Source organism: Brachyistius frenatus, unplaced genomic scaffold, assembly GCF_029030835.1.
Source record: "Brachyistius frenatus isolate BFR_SWC_R1_liver_20210118 unplaced genomic scaffold, ASM2903083v1 Contig_42, whole genome shotgun sequence".
Lineage (NCBI taxonomy): Eukaryota > Metazoa > Chordata > Actinopteri > Embiotocidae > Brachyistius > Brachyistius frenatus.
In genome coordinates this window covers 841,856-858,707 of record NW_027210641.1, presented here as the reverse complement: position 1 = coordinate 858,707, position 16,852 = coordinate 841,856, and the positions used below count along the sequence as shown (strand labels likewise).

General features: G+C 40.5%; 1 protein-coding gene across 2 annotated transcripts in view; it reads left to right on the top strand.

Annotated features, from left to right (window-relative positions):
- Positions 1–1,053: 1,053 nt before the first annotated feature.
- Positions 1,054–16,852, top strand: part of LOC138623151 (voltage-gated inwardly rectifying potassium channel KCNH7) — a 38,697-nt gene continuing 22,898 nt past the window's right edge. For both annotated transcript variants that reach the window (XM_069702470.1, XM_069702469.1), the window contains exons 1-3: positions 1,054–1,444; positions 1,782–2,012; positions 12,096–12,251. In XM_069702470.1, coding sequence (XP_069558571.1) covers positions 1,369–1,444; positions 1,782–2,012; positions 12,096–12,251 — 463 coding nt within the window. In that variant the 5' untranslated portion in view covers positions 1,054–1,368. The remainder of the gene's footprint in view (positions 1,445–1,781; positions 2,013–12,095; positions 12,252–16,852) is intronic.

Genomic DNA, 16,852 nt, shown 5'->3' with positions numbered 1-16,852 from the left:
ACGATGTTTTAAACGTTTATCCGTTTTCAGTTTGCTTCATGTCTTAATGACCGTTTTTAATGCTTTAATCACTGTTTTTAAAATGTCCTTTTCTTTTGCCTTATGTTTTGATGCTTTTTTAATTGCCTTGCTGTTGAAATGTGTTATACAAATACACTTGCCTTGTATAGACCCACACAGTCTTTAGAAAATGTAAGCTGGGTAAAAACACTATGAATTCATGGTAGGTGTATATATAGGCCCTTTGACTGTGTTATAGGGAAATATGAGTGTCTGTGAAAGTTGTTTTGTACCAGTTTCATTTATGTGCTCAGTTATGAATGAACCCAACCTTGCTTTCAACATAAAACAGTATTGCAATTTCTAGTGTTTCCATTTAGTTTCTATCACTCATGCATGTTAATTGAATGTAAATTGCCAACCTTCAGTTAGCTTCATAAGACAGGAGAATAACTGGCTGTGTCCATGACTAGCAAAAAAGAAGTACACAACCAAGCTACTCAAAAAAAAAAATCAAAGAAGCATATTTCCCACAGTGCTAAGCCACTTTTCTTTAATAATTACTCATTAATTTATTGGTTAGTAAAAATGATATTTAATCATTAAGTTAGTTAGTGAATCATAATAGTAGGACTTACTAACATTTGTTAATAAAAAAGTGTTCTCTGTGGAAGTCAAACCATGGACTATAGGAATTGTTCCACTGGCATGTGATGGTATTCATTCACTAATGTTAATATCACTCCTAATTACTACTAACATCAAAGCTTACCGTGCAAAGTAGGATTTTTGTATGAATGCACTGAGCTTTAAGAAAAACTGGAACAATAATGTGGGATATAGTGTATAGTTTAAAATCACTGTATACACGTGTTGTCAGTGTGACAGGCAGGATCATGTTGGTTTTTCCGGGCAGCATATTGTAAGCGCATCTATTCCGATAATGCTCAGTGTCGCTGCACGCGGTTGGGACTTATCCATCCCGAGGCGGAGGGAACTAAACCCCCTGAGAGCAACGTCACTCCCGCTGGCACGTTAACCACTGGCCACTGTGTGCGCCCAACAAACCGCGACGGAGGACGTCGGGCTCGCGCGCATCCTCAACACGAGATGCTCCGCGAACCGACTCCAACTCGACCGATCCTCCCTGATTCCGCGCGTGTCGACGAGGACGCGTTCACACGCTCCGGTACACGAGCGGGATAAATAACTGGTCGCAGAAGTGGGAAGGTCATTTAAAGTGGGAAGAGTGCTCGTCGAGCATGAGAGGCTGCGCGAGGAGGAACCATCACCGAGGCAACGCTTCTAACTTCGGGCTTGACTTGTGAAGACGCGTTCACTGGACATCGTGGACTATCGTGCAGAAACATGCCTGTAAGAAGAGGCCACGTTGCGCCACAAAACACATTCCTGGGAATAATTATACGGAAATTCGAGGGGCAGAGTAAGTATCGTCTTCATCTGGTCACCCTAAAATGTTCTTTTGGGAAGGATCTACTAAAGCAGTGGAGACACTTCCATTTATTCTCAGGTTCTTTATTTTAACGCTAATTAGTCAAACCCTTAAATTGTGATTTTGCCATCAGAATTTATAGAAGACAAACAAAAGAGGAGATGAACAAAATGTACTTCTTATTCTACACAATCATTGAAAGTGTTGGTTGAGTGAACTTCATCAACTCGATTGCTGATTGCTTTTATTTGTTTCATTAAGATGTACCACAGCAGATAGAGTTCATCCATATTAAACGTGTATATTTGGTTCTTTTCTTTTCATGCAGACCGGAAATTTGTGATAGCCAATGCCAGGGTGGAGAACTGTGCAATCATTTACTGCAACGATGGCTTCTGCGAGATGACCGGCTTCTCCAGATCGGACATCATGCAGAAGCCGTGCACCTGCGACTTCCTGCACGGTGACCTGACCGACAAACAGGCCATCAGCCAGGTGACGCAGGCAGTGCTCGGGTCTGAGGAGCGCAAGGTGGAGATCACCTACCACCGGAAGGATGGTGAGTTCACTGACCTGGCAGCTCCAGAGCAGAGAGCTTTGTTGTCCTGAGAGAGGACCTCCTCCTGAACCCACTTCATGATGTGGCCTGTCAGCCGGTTACTAACGAGCCAGAGTCCTTAGAAGATGTACAGCCCTGTAGAGGAAAACAGGGAGAGCAGTCAGCTGGGAAATAACTCTTACCTGCAAGTTTATGCTGTTTGATGCTCCTCATAACGATAACCTGATAACGGTGCAGAGACTTCAGAAGGATTCTTGTACAGCAAAATAAAACATATTACGCAGAGAACTAACAATTAGTGCTGCATTTAATATGCACATTGAAGTGGGGTCGTTTAGTGATATCATTACTCTTTGGTTCCATGTATGTAAGTATAATTAAATATGAAATACATTAAATACAGTTGCTGAGAACATATTGCAGTAAAATTACAGGACACGTCTACTGATTCACAGCATGTAACAAAAATAGTGTCTCCTCTTAGTTTTATATTTAACATGCATCATAGAATAGGAAACATGGAGGATAAAACAATAGATGCTATATCAGGTCATAAGAAGAACAACAGTGTTTGTGTTGATGGACTGTGAGAAGCTGTGTGTGTGTGTGGGGAGGTGGAGGGGGGGTGGAGGTGGAGGGGAGGGGGTGTAGGGGTGTAGGGGGGGTCACCTGCTGCCCTGCTTTCTCTTTCCTGATTCCACCACTCAGTACTTGTTCTGTTTTACATGTTTTCGATGCCCTGACTGTATTTGAAGCTCCATGGAGCATTTCGTCATGTGGCCTGGAACAAAGGTGTCCGCTTGCTTTCTGTAGACGGAACATCAAACCGCTGACTTGTAGAAATCGCTGCGCATGTGATTACAACTTCGCATGCTCTCCTTTCAATGGCAGACTTGTGTTTGTCATTTATTTGTTGGTATGAGTCAGAGAGCATTAATATGATGTTACCAAATCCCCGGTTTGACCACCTTCCTCCATCAGCTGGACACACTCCATCCTAACATACTGCTCTGGTGGATGTGCCTTTATTTTTATATTAGATTTATTTTGCACCTGTGTTTGCTCCAATTTCTGCACAATACAGTTCCTTTAAAAACATATTCTTTACTATACTGATAACTTCCTATGCTTGTACAGCCATATGGTATATGTTGAGTCTTAAGTTGGAAAAAAAAAAAAAAAGGGTAATATTTTATTTAATCATAAGGAGCCAGGGCTTAAATTTTTAATTGTGAGTTTGATTAGATTCTAGGCCATGGATACATGTTTAATCTCCCATCAGCAGTCCTCAGCTCAGTCTTCTTCTTTTTGCTAATCATGAAGAAACCAAAAGCCAGCTGCGACACTGCTAAAATAGATTTCTTTCAGAAACACAACACACTCCAGGGTTCGTTCGTGAGAGCAGCTTGGTTTACGACGAGGAGAATTTTAAAGCAACTTCATTTAGTTCCCCATCTTCTCATCTGACATGCACGCTCTGAATTCCATCCAAACGGCGGTGATGTTTGAAGCGTGGCGGATGAGAGCAACAGAAACCTTCCAACATAATCGCTGCTCAAAGTCCCTTTACAATCCTCCCTGGTGTGCATCACGGTTTCAAGACACAACTCTTAATACTCCTCAGAGGAATTTGTGGTGAGCGCGTGTGCTCATGAATAAAGATGTCAGGGCTGACAGCGCCCTGACTGGGAATGAGCAGCTTACAGAGTAAATGCATTAAACTGGTATGGAGGACACAATTCACGCTCTCACTGCTATATGGGAAGGAAAGATTCCTGCCACCCTTGAGAGCAGCAGCCTTATTGATTTGAGACAGTCTGCAAATTGAAGTTGATGGGCGGAAAGTGGATGTATTCCATGTTTCCTCTCCTAACTGTATTACAAGTTAGTTACCGGTCCTAATGCAAATCAGCTAATCCTTTGTATTAAAGCCCTCCATTTTCCATCCACCTGCTGTATGTTACAAATCATAAAATAAGCCATCCTTATGTCAGACCGGGTACCAGACTTCTATTTCTCTCACTTTCAGCCACTCTAAATATTGCTTGAATTATGATCTTCAGATGTGCCTTATATGCAATATATATATATATATATATATTTCAAGGAATCTAAATATGTAATTTGCTTTTCTCTCCCGTCAATAGCCAGAGGGAGAAATCTTAAAAAGTACGATTCTGGATTTGAGGAAGCCGTGTGACATCAGGAGCAACAAAGCTTTGGCTCTTTTCACTAAAATGGCAAAAAAAAGTTAAGCTGCTTATGTGTATGCTTAGAAATTAAAAGTACATGAGTACATGACCATGTGGTGACCATGAGCACAGCAAAGGCCTTTAGCACTTTTCATTTGTTCCCCTCAGTGTGAAACACCAAGACAGGTTGTGAGAGAAGTTACCACACATGCAGTCTTCCACCAGCTATGATACATAATCAATGAGATAAATGCTTTCCCTTGATGGCTTTGTAAAGCTATCCTATTCCATGGGGTGTAATAATACTTTGTACCTGAATGAGTCTTAACAAAAGGAAGCTGACACCGTGGAGCAGAGAGAAGTTAAATGGATAATGGCTACATAACAGCGGCAGCTTAGCTAGCCGTGCTGAATGACATGTGGTATGCGTGGGTGCTGGGTTTCATAGGTGACTCCCCACCGAGGGGACGGAGGGGACGGACGGGGGGACCGAGGGGACCGAGGGGCTGTGTACCCCTGCTGAGGGTTTAGTGACGGGGGTTGGGGGGGGGGGGGGCGAACAGAAGACGTGCTGCAGGACACTTGGATGACTACACTCCAAAAGAGCACATCCATTTTTCATGCTCAGTCCTCTTTGGTGCAGGATGAGGTGAAAACACAGTTTTCTGAAATCTGATTGTCCAAGCAAATATATCATCAGTATATACACACAGTATATACAGTATATATATATATATATACATAAAGTAGAGTGAAAAGTTTGTATGACATGCTGTAACTTAATTAAAGTAAATTTCTGGCGCTGTATCGGCCAGCCAGTTTTATTGGTCGATGTTGGCCTATGACAGATACGTCGCTATCAGCATCTATGTTGGCCAATATGTAAACTCTGTTTACAGAACATAATGCAGAAAAAGATGCTTGAGTAAATTAAGTTGTCTTTTTTCATTATAGTTAAATATAATTATTAAATAGCCAGTGAAGTTCACTGAGTCCTCTGAAATCTGTGGACAATAAACTGGACATATCCTGCCTCCTTTATGTATCTTTATCACAACTGTTTGATGTCTACAAATAACCTTGCTGCCCATAATTAGGAGGTGAAACTAATTTATTGGACCATGAGGAGGAGAAATGGAGCTTTGAACACTAATAATACAGGTATCACTCTGCATTGGCTAGGACTAGAAATCCATGCGCTATTTTCATCTTTTCCTCTCCATACCATCTGTGTTTATACCATCTGTGTTTTTCTCCTAATTAGTTACTGTATGTTAACTTACATTTCACCATCCACGGCATCCAATCTGCCAACATTTGTGCTAAATTAAACAGAATAAAATATAATGCAAAAAAATGTCATGAATTGATAAATGTGAACACAAATGAAATTCTGTTTAAGTTGGAGCTGCTAGTTATCCCTGATGGCTCTGAAGACACTGATTGAAGATGAAATTAGACCAGGCTGTGTAGCTTGCGACGGTCTCACTGAGGCGAGATATATTGCCACAAGGCCCAAGGACCCTAAACAAAGGGTTAGCTTGCATGGCCTCTGCCTGCATGCCCTAGTCCTGACGGGCTATGCCCCAGTAATGTTGTGTATTGGCTTAAGCAGAATAACCCTAAAAGAGAAACATGTCAGATTTCGTTATACAAGCCGGAGTACCAGGCAGTAGTTGTGGGGCTGTGGTTAAAAGCTGCAGTTGTGGCTGGCACATTGGTAGAAAGATACAAAAAAAATATTACTCATGTTTCTTCCTAAAGCAGATCAGCTTATGCAGATTAATATGAAGCCTTGATACATCAAAATAGAAAAGCAAATGAGAAATAGCTACTCTTTTCAAAATAAGATTAAACAACGTATAAGAGTCTACTATACAAATATATACACGATGCATTTATGCATGTGTCTTTAAGATAACCTCTGTTTGACCTGTGAGTCATCATTGTAATAGTGTCCAAAGGATCACTTGATTAAGCAGCAATCTTTTAATAATTGATGATGGAAATAGAAACTACAGTAATGAAATTTCCATCATGAAAAGGGAGCTAGTCTTAATACACTGTCCATTCATTCAAGCAGGTGTAAATAACATTTCTTGGCTCACGAGGAAACACTCTGTATAAAGGTCAGCGAATGAACCAACATTCAGCCCCTCGCTGATACAAACTGCTTTACTGTCAAAGATGTTAACTATGTCGAGCAGCTATGACCATGATTGGATAATAATATGCTGTGCTGAACGCTGGAGATGACACGGAAGGTTGAATAGCCGAAAAGCTAAATATCCAGCCGTCTTCAGCGGTACATGTTCTACACTATCGCTCACATGGATTTCATTTTATGTTTATGTCGCCGACTTATAAACAGTCTCTCTTCAAACGGATTTCATGAGCTGTTCGGTCCTTTGAAGCATACTGACATCTGAAGACGGGGTGCAGAGAGCAAACACCGCTAACTGTGATACTAACAAACGTACAGTGATGCCAATCAATGCCCACCGTGCTGGTTTTATTAACATGAACATGATCAGGCAGGGAAAATATTAAGAAAAATAAACTTAAGAGGAGCAGACATACAGATCTTTTTTATGAATTATGCAAGTTATTGAGAAGTAACATGAAAAATGAACAATACCCCGGCAGAGAATTGAAAGAAATGTTGTTTTTAATGTTACATAAAGCTTCCTTCTCAACTGGACCATAAGGATGAATTTATTTTTTCATGAGGAAAACTACCGTAATGGAATTCTCCAAACTGCAGTTGTGCTCCAAATGTAAAACACAGTGGTATCATGACGTGTAAATAGGTCAAATCTGAAATCTGAAATCTTCCCTCAAAGATTCTGGAAAAGAGCATACGGCTTCTCCTAAAACTGGCTGACCGTTTTGTTTATCATGACACTTGTTCAGAGAAGTTCTGTCACCCTCGGCAGTTTGTTCCTCTGCAGGGGGCGGCATCACAGCTCTGAACTAGCGGGGCGCTCGGGGAGCGCCGACCTCCGCCGAGGCCGACGGCCCACTTCTCTCTGATACGCAAATCTGTAAACACAACCCCCTTTTTACATCTGGATGTTTTCTCTAAAACTATTAGACTTGTGTCAAAATACGCTCGTGCCTACCTGAGGCCACATATCCGAGTTCTCCCCTATGAAACCATATGCTGTATTAACTCTATTATATTACAGGATTATTGGTGACTATGAACGTGGATTGTGAAATGGAGTCATCCTATTTCTAGACGAGCTAATGTTTTGTCACTATGTGACTTTACCAACATCTACTGTATTTTTTGTATGAAATTTTGTCCAATTTGATCTATAAAGCACAAAACCACAATGCACATCATCTCGGGGGTTTAAGACCTTACAGAACCCCAAAATACAACAAGTCACATATGAGGACACATTTGGCGACAGTGGGGAGAAAAAACTCCCTTTTAACAGGAAGAACCCTAAAACAGAACTGGACTCGGAGGTGGACGGCCGTTTGCCTCGACTGGTCGTCACGGGTTTGTTTGATGCTTTCTTCAAACCGTCCCCCCCGCTGCTGGCGACCTGGCGGGGGACGGCTAACGGCTACACCGGGTCAGCTCAGCTGCTGCAGCCGTGCTTCGTTACCACAGCTAATGGGATGTAGAGCCGCACTTCCAGTTCAGTAACCCTCGCCTTCAAGGAAGGAAGGTGGAGCAGACAGAAGCTTTTGGTAACTGTTGAGCTTGCAGATCTAAAATAGCACGATAAGTCTAAAACTAGCGAGACATTTAGGAACACGCGTGCATGAATAAAGCACGCATGTGATACAAATCAAACTTTACAGATTTCATGTTGGTGAGCTACAATAAATCTGTGACGAGCAGCACCGCACAGTGCAACGAAGACGTGACGCAAAGGACCGAGAATCAACATGTGTAGCATCTGGTAAATATAACAGGTTCTCCATCCGACATCCTCCCACGAGTCTCTTTCATATACGACAAACAGACAAACTGCCCACAAACCACAACCTTCCTGGTGGACGTAATAACGGAACCTTTTCTTATGAATTCAGCTTTTATTCAGATATTTGTGGCTTTAGTTTGACTTAAAATGTAAAGTTTGACTTTGATTGATTGTATTATCAAAAACTGCCAAATAATGAGATTTGGTTTAGGCTCCCATGATTCTTACCAGGTCTGATATTATCTCAATTTTAAATACAGTAATAAACAATGAGTTAGTTTACACAAATATCATTAAATGCTAAAGATATTTTCAGCATTAATTAGCGATGAAACCTAATTGTTGAAACTGCATAAAAATAGAGACCAAATCAAGTCAGCTTGGGGTTCATTTAATACTTTCCAGCAGAAAAGTGGACTCTGCCTCTGTGGGAAGTCAAAAAGAAGATGAATAACGTAGTTGTCCTCAATCAGTGGCTGCGGCCGCCTTTCTTCAGGCCAGTAACTCTGATGATCACATGGTGCACTGCCACTGATTTTAGGAAGAGGAAAGAAGAGCTCTCCCTGTTCTCCTCACAGAGCGTCCTTGTTTACCAGGATCGGAGCACGGTAGGCGTTTACTTAAGTGTACATAAATGACAGAGAATATGATGTTGTGAGATCGAACTTAGATCCACACAGCCTCTGCTGATTCAGCGTATCGCTTAGAAGAAGCCTTCCTCTGATCCATGTTGGTAGAGGTGACATTCAGCAGGACACCAGATGAGAGGAGACCCCCATGGCTCAGCCTTTAAGCATGACCATTGTTTCCCCATCTGGTAAGGTATACTGCAGTCCAGAAATATTTCTGCTGAATTTAACTTCTTGGCTAAAATGCACACTAGGTCTCTGTTGTTATTAACAACGATTACTATTAACTGCTAAGTAACATAACTACTCATTTACTACTCCTATTTTTCAGATGGGTGGTTTTACAGCATTTTTCCTCACATACAGCACCTGAGAGTTCACTGATAATGCTGCTACATCATTATTCCTTTAACTGACTACAAGACAAAACATGTTTGTAATATCTGCAGTCTTCTATAAAGAAAAACGTACTTAAAATTCCCGTCTTGGCATTGATTAAACCCCCAGAAACTCATCAAAATTACATATTTTGAAGTTATTTCAAAGACAAAAATGCCCTAATGTCTCAGAGGCGTTGACTGCTAATTTTGCTGTTGTTTTGTCTTCTGACAGACCAAAGAAACATTAACAAGGTCAACAACCTGATTTTCACTGGTAGTGCTCTTTAAGAGAATGAAGACGGTATGTTTACTTGTAAGTATGCGAACATGTAGCAGGGATGCCCGAATGCTGCCAAGAAAAAAAACTATTTCTAATTTATATGCTCTCTGCTGCATTCAGTGAACTTACGTAATTCATATTTAATGGACAGTTCATTGCTGTGATCAGAAAAGCTGATGGCTGAGTGGTTAGGATGCATACAACATGGGTGGAAACGCTCTCAGCAGCCGAGTACCCGGTTTCGACCTTCGCTGTATCAACTGTTCTACACACTTCTACTGCAGCTGTCAAATAACAAAGAAACAAAATGTAATCTTTAAAAAAAAAAAAAAAAACTTAGAGTAAGCTATATTACTATATTCAGAAAAGTGCCTTCCATGCTTGAGATGTTTCTCACATAAGGAATAGAAATGTTGAAGTCCATAGTCAGCTGACTTCACCACCTTGCTATATATTGAAGTAAAGCAATCATTGATATCTCATTCAGGGAGGTGTCTTGTTCCCTTTGAAGGCTATAATTTCAAATTACTTGCCATTGACAACTCGCATATAAAAAGTACCATAACTTCTCATTCATCTTATTATTTATCTTATACTGAGGTCTTACATTTCTGTTCCTTGGCAATACCCTTCTCAATATATTGTACACTCAGACCAAGATTTACTGGGAAAACTGCTATTTGCACCCTTTGCAATGCATATGCAGTTTAGAAACTTGACATTAGATGTGTGATGTCATCATGAATACGCTGTGCTGTTAGTGATATACTTGGAAATGAGGAGGCGATGAACAAAACCTGGGATCCCCTGATAGTTAGGACACATTACATATTGAATAATGTCGTCAAAGCGTATTTTTCTGGCTGGAGAACTTTGCACATCATTTCTACATTCTCTCTACTGTCTACTTTAGAATAAAGTTTGAAAGAATGACTGAAAACATCAGTCAGTGCAGATTTTTTTCTTGAGAAAAAAAACGTTTGATGTTTTATAACCCACATTTTTTATTTATTCCGGATTAATCATAAAGTTGTTTCTAACATACTGTCTCATTGACCAACTTTTCCTTTGTCTCTGAAAAAAAGAATGAATCGATGTCAGTACCAAATATGTTCCCTTTTACTGAGACAGCGTAGAATTAGGTGAAGGATTTCTGGGAAATGCAGGAAAGTGCTTTTTATGAAAAGGGGATTTTGTGAGGAAGGACTCGCTGCTGTCTAAGCCGCTCTCCTACTTTACAATGAAACATCACCAGACACCCGTCACACCAGTCAAAATGGGTGTGTGTTGTACACCTGCTATTATCCACATATGGTACACGGTATTCTACTGTATGTTGTAGTTCTTCTTACGGTCAACTAATTCGATACCATTGGAACACTGAATATGGCCTAGTCGAACACTTTTGTTGTTTTCCATCTGATTAAAATCACATTATTATACTGTCGGTGGTGACAATGCAGCATTACCTCTGGGAGTTTTGATGCAGAACTCCTTCCAACAGAACTCTGGCATGTTGAGGCAGACCAAGCTTGTTATATTTAGTCAGACAGCAAGTCTACTGCTAATGAATGCTGCTGGCAGGATGACACTGAGCCCCGAGGAGATTATAGTGAACACTGGTAATATGTGTCCTCTGCGAGCAGGAGCGACACAACAAGTCAGACAGAATGACAGACAGACCTACATATGACAGACAAAGGAACAGTGCTACTATTAGACATTTTCATTTTATAGCCCAATTCCAATATACTGCTACCTTTATTATTGTTTATGTAAAAAAAAAAAAAGAAAGAAAGATTCGATTAGACTTTATTTGAATATGTAATATAGTTTTATATTCCATGCTGAAAACTGTCGTAGATTCAGAGAAAACAGAAGAAATTGTCAACATATCTTTTTCCTGCAGAAGAGATGGTCTCTGTTCCTGGATGTCACCTTTGCTGTAAAGTGGAGATTGTGTTATTGTTCAGAGTCCAGTGAGTAGAGAGTTTTATTGGTGGGTTGTTGTGCCCTCGGGCGTTAATAGCTTCTGCTAACACAGCTATAACCAGCGCGGTTGAGAAATTGTGATATTCCCAGGTTTCTGCGCTGCTGCCTCACACGATGCTTATTTTTAGTGATTATTCCTGTGTGCACACTGCAATCCCTTAAATTGGCTGTAATCTGCCCTGACTGTTAGATCTGTTATACTAAACCATGCTGCTGTATGCTGTGGCTGTTGCATTACACTGACAACTACTTCTGCCAGCTTCGTAATGTTTATGCTCCGTCTCGTTCATTAAAACACGCCTGGAACATGACAGAAGTAGGCTTGCAACGCAGATGAGCACGCACATTAAACATTGTTGAACCTCCGGGCATACTTATTTATCTCAACTATCTTATCTGCTCTGACATGCAGGCATTGACCTTTAAATCGGTTTAGCTTCTGCTCAGTTTTCCTCGACGTTCATGGGAAACCAGAGAAAGGTGCAAGTAATTTAAAAAAAAAAAAGTCTAATTAAAATTCTAAATAATGGCCTTTAAAATGACTTGTGTGATTGTGACAGTGCTTGTTTATGAACCTCTCACACGCACAATAACCCTTTTAAAAATGCTAAGCAGACAGGCAATGCATGAATCAGCTGTTTTGGCACTGACTCTTTGTTTCTCTTTCAGGGTCTGACTTTCAGTGCACCACTCACATAATCCCAGTGAAGAACGAAGAGGGCGTAGTGATGATGTTTATCTTCAATTTTGATTGCGTCGCAGATGAGGGAAGTGACAACTCCACGGAGAAGATAAGCCCCACATCTCCCACAAAGTCAGACCAAAGTGAGTATTTGCTATACCACTACATCAGTGACGTACTATATGTACCACGATATACGTTCCTTATTATAAAGTAGCTAAAAAGCACTTTGATTTCACTACATTTGTCTGAATTTCATCTGCATTTACCTAATAAATTACTGTACACCAGGATTTTCTGGGCAAAAAAAAAAAAATGCACAACATTGCATTTCATGTGAAGCAGTTGTCATATTGTTCTACGTTTCAAAATTAAACCTGAGCACATTGCGTAACATAAAATACAGACTTCCTCATCTTGAACAAGGGATAGTATCATAGTTAGATGGATCAAATTGTGAAAACAGCCCAAAGCCCACTACATCTGGTCGACACTAATTAAGCACGGGAGATTCTGCTCCCCGTCATGAACAGTCTAACTTCCAAACATGAAGCCAGCCTCTATTATTCTAAAAACTGTGCATTATTTAGTTTGCAGTACAATGCTGTTTACATGTACAACGATGAAATGTACCATGTGCATGCAGGGAGGGAATGGTCTGCTTACATAACCTTATCTTGTAGAAAATGTTTATTGAGAGGAGCGTACACCACATCTCTCTCAGTTTTATTTGAATGTGTGTCAGGAGGTGTAAAAGTCTGAGACATTCCTGCTCCTTTCTGATTGGAGGCATTCAGCATCTCTGTGAGCAGAGCTCAGCTATCCACTTCACTCAGGATGAATTCCTGCAAGGCTCTGACATTGTGCTGTACTGCGTGTTTGTTTGTGGTAAAGTGTGTGCATGCAGTGTGTGTGTGTGTGTGTGTGTGTGTGTGTGTGTGTGTGTGTGTGTGTGTGTGTGTGTGTGTGTGTGTGTGTGTGTGTGTGTGTGTGTGTGTGTGTGTGTGTGTGTGTGTGTGTGTGTGTCATGTGTTTGTTGTTAACTTTGCTAATCAGAGTTGATTGCTTGTGACGGTGCTTCAGCAGAGGAACCTGTGGGTAAATGAGACAGATAAACATATGATGTGACTTTAGATTAGAGGAGTCAAAGAGACGAAGAGTCGGGACTACATGCACACATCACACTTACAGTATGACCTTAACATTGTCTTTGTCCCTGAGCAGCCCTCCACTAATGGCAGGGCATCACCGTGCAGCTCTATGCTATACTTGGTTTGAATGAGATTTAAAGAGCGGTGCCAATCATTTTGTATTGAGGCTGCATGCTACCGGACTTTATTATGTGCAGATATTTTCTTATATATTGAGCATTTCCACACCACATTATCATTATTTCTCTGGTTGTGTTGAACAGCATTCAGACCATAATTAGTGTCGATAACAAAAACTAGTATGGGCACTCTTGCAAATGAAATTTCTTTCAGGTCATTAGGTCGTTAAATCAGCCGTCTCGTTGGCAGAGTAACTTTGACACTTCACTGCTTTAAGAAAAATAAAGAAACCTTTTTTTTGTAAATAATCAGGGAGAAGATTTCCACATAGTCGAGCCCTGTGTATTTTTGTAGGAGCCTCTGAAAGGTGATTTTTGGACATATAGGGGAGCTAATTATGATCCGATGTTGACAGCAGGTTATAAACTGGCAGGTGTCAACTCACACAATACTGAGTGTGACAGAGAGTAATCCCTCGTTCCCTAAACTGCCATCTGAACCATACTGTTGACTAAATTCAGCATGCCTTCAAGGCCCGAAGGGAGATACAAGAGTTAGAAATTACTCAGCAGAGAGAAACGCTGCTCAGAGACGGTTCAAGCAACAACTGAATGTATCATACATCGTACAATACGATCATTTACATTAATGTTTACATCTTTTGGAGGGTTTCTCCATCACTATGCTCACATCAAGCTATTCCCACTAAATTATGTTTTTAGTCAGTGACTAACCCAAAACAGGTAAATAGGACATACAGGCAAGAATGAGGAAGAATCAAATTGAGTGCAAATACATTTAAGTTGCAGAGTAAATATAGAAGTCTGTCTCTTTTATCTGTGTTTTTCTGAAACTCAGCTGGAATCGGTGAGCTCTCAAATAAAATCCCATCCCAGCTGGTGCCTTCAGTATAAAGGAGGGTCAGTTCTACTGTTCAGGCTCTTCGCCACAAATCTAATTCTCTGGACTATTATCCACAGTTTAAGGACATAGCTGGATCATCAAACATTAAAACTCAGGCTCAGGCAGACTTTTTCCAGTACATTGTCCATATCACTGCCACTGTTGCTTTAATCCTCCTGTCAATCTCACGCTCTATATCTTGCCCTCACTTTGGAAGAAGACCATGAGAAGCTCCTTCACTCGGCTCAAGGAGCACAATGGACTCGCAGGTGCTGATTCTCATCCTGCTGGCCAGTTACACTCAGCTGTAAAACATCCTACTGACAAGACTGGACATATATTTTGGGGAGAATATAGGTTGACGTGTATCTCTCAGTATTTTACTTGTAAGAAATTAGTCTCCCTTGTGAGACATTTCCATCGTCCAGGCGATAAGATAATGAGGCATTTAGAAGTGCTAAATCGTGGACAACTGGAGTCTCTGTTTTGGAAAATATTTCATCACTGAACCAAGTGAACCAAGTCTGTGGGAAGTGACCCATTTTTGGACCATTCACAGCTAAAAGGATCATCACAGGAGGATCATTAGGGCCAAGCATGACCTGTTAAGATCACATGACAGTTTTTCGTGAGTCATCCGAGTCACAGGAATTAAGGTGTGAAATAGATTAGAACCACCTCTGAAGAGATGTGAAGACAGCACTGAGCTGATAATAGGCTTGTTCAGGGAAAGCTTTGGAAGGTAATAATATAGCAATAATATAACAACTCCAGAGAAACAGCAGGATGAGTAATACAGACATTCTATAAAAAGATCGAGTGTCCAAGAAACTCGGGGGGGGATTTTTTCATTAACTCAATATCCTGAAGTGTTTAAAGCACAGCAACTCAGGAAGATACCTCTGCACCCTAATAACTATAAAACCAAATGGAAGCACAACAGTAATGAGCTGCAATTCAATTCAAGCAAGAACATAAAGCCACATACGTCAGCAAATTTAACGTAGTCCAGAATGGGAGAGCCAACTACTCCTTAACAATGATGAGGGACACCTGCAACGTCACATAATTGTGACACACACACACTTAAGAGTGTGCTGCTAACTTCATGTCCATTCGCAGAAGAGCTTCTTGCTTAAATATTAATCTGTCGAGAGAAAAATCATCACAATGTCAATGCAAGTCATCACAAATGAGATGACTGGACAAACAAAATAGCATTTCGCAGCATGCCTTCTTCCTTCATAACATTTGAGAATAAAGCCACCGGCTGAAATAAACCAGTGACGTGTAGAAACAATAGACTATTTATTTTGTAGTAAAGCATGTGGTTTTGAAACATTTGAATAAAGACATAAATAAAAATAGGCTAAGACTCAAAACCAAAAGTCTTGTACACAAAGTGGAAAGGTGGCAATCAAAACCTTAGCAGTGGATTTCCCAGACACATGGATAGTGTGTAGACTGGATGACAGTATATAGCTTAGCTTACAACGGCTTGCCCTGACGGCTCTGCTTGGACACCTGACCGTCACTGGGCCCTGACGTGATGCACCAGTGGGCAAAAGTTATTCCACTCGTTATATGTCTTCAAGACGAATTCATGTCTCGTGTTTCATTTGTTTGTGTGGCTGAGGAACACCTTTCTAGTTTCACTATTTCAGCTGAAATGTGATAATATATTGTTACTTGGATATTTACAAATGCAGTTTTACTGAATTTGAAGTTGCGGTTTTTTTTGGTATTCAATCAATCTTTGCCTTCCCCGTTTTCTCTTTAGCACTTAATGTTATGGTTTTTTTTTTTTAAACATTCCTAAATATCGTAGGACAAATATAGTATGCCTACAGTTTAGGTTTAGGTTAAGGGCCTACAGCTTGCAGCCATGCTTGGAGCTTTGTAAAGCATTATGGGTGCATGCTATGCTCACAAGGACAATGCTAACATGCTGATGTTTAATAACTACTGTAATAGTTACTATGATCACCATCTTAGTTGGAGCATTGAACATTAGGTAATTGGCCCTTAACATGATAACAAAGGTTGTTAATATTATGGTCAGGAAGGTTTCTGTACTGCGTCCATTTTTATACCACCTATAGGTGACAAATAGAGAGAGTCAAAATATTAGGACTATTGTGGGACGTTTCATACCAACAATTGTTCAGTTAGTTCACATGAAGAGAACCCCAATGGAATAGACGGTGTATTTCAGACCTTGTGGAAACAACACGCAAATACACATTTGTTCTATTTTTATAGGTTACATTGGCAAACTAAAATATAGGAACTACAAGTTTGGATAATACAGTCTACTGCTAAATTCCTTTATGTAGTTCCATGCTATATTTTAGGGCATTATATGTGTGCCAGTGATGACATCACTATAAAATATTGTCTAATTCATATGGAAAGATGTTTTTATAACTGAAATATGTTATAAAGGCATTATATAAGCATTCAGCCTTAGCAGTAGTCCAATGCATTCCCAGTAGACAGTCTCCCTGCAGAGAAGAGACAGTAGGGTCGTCCATCTCCTGGCTCACAATGCCATCAGGTTCCACTCCAGG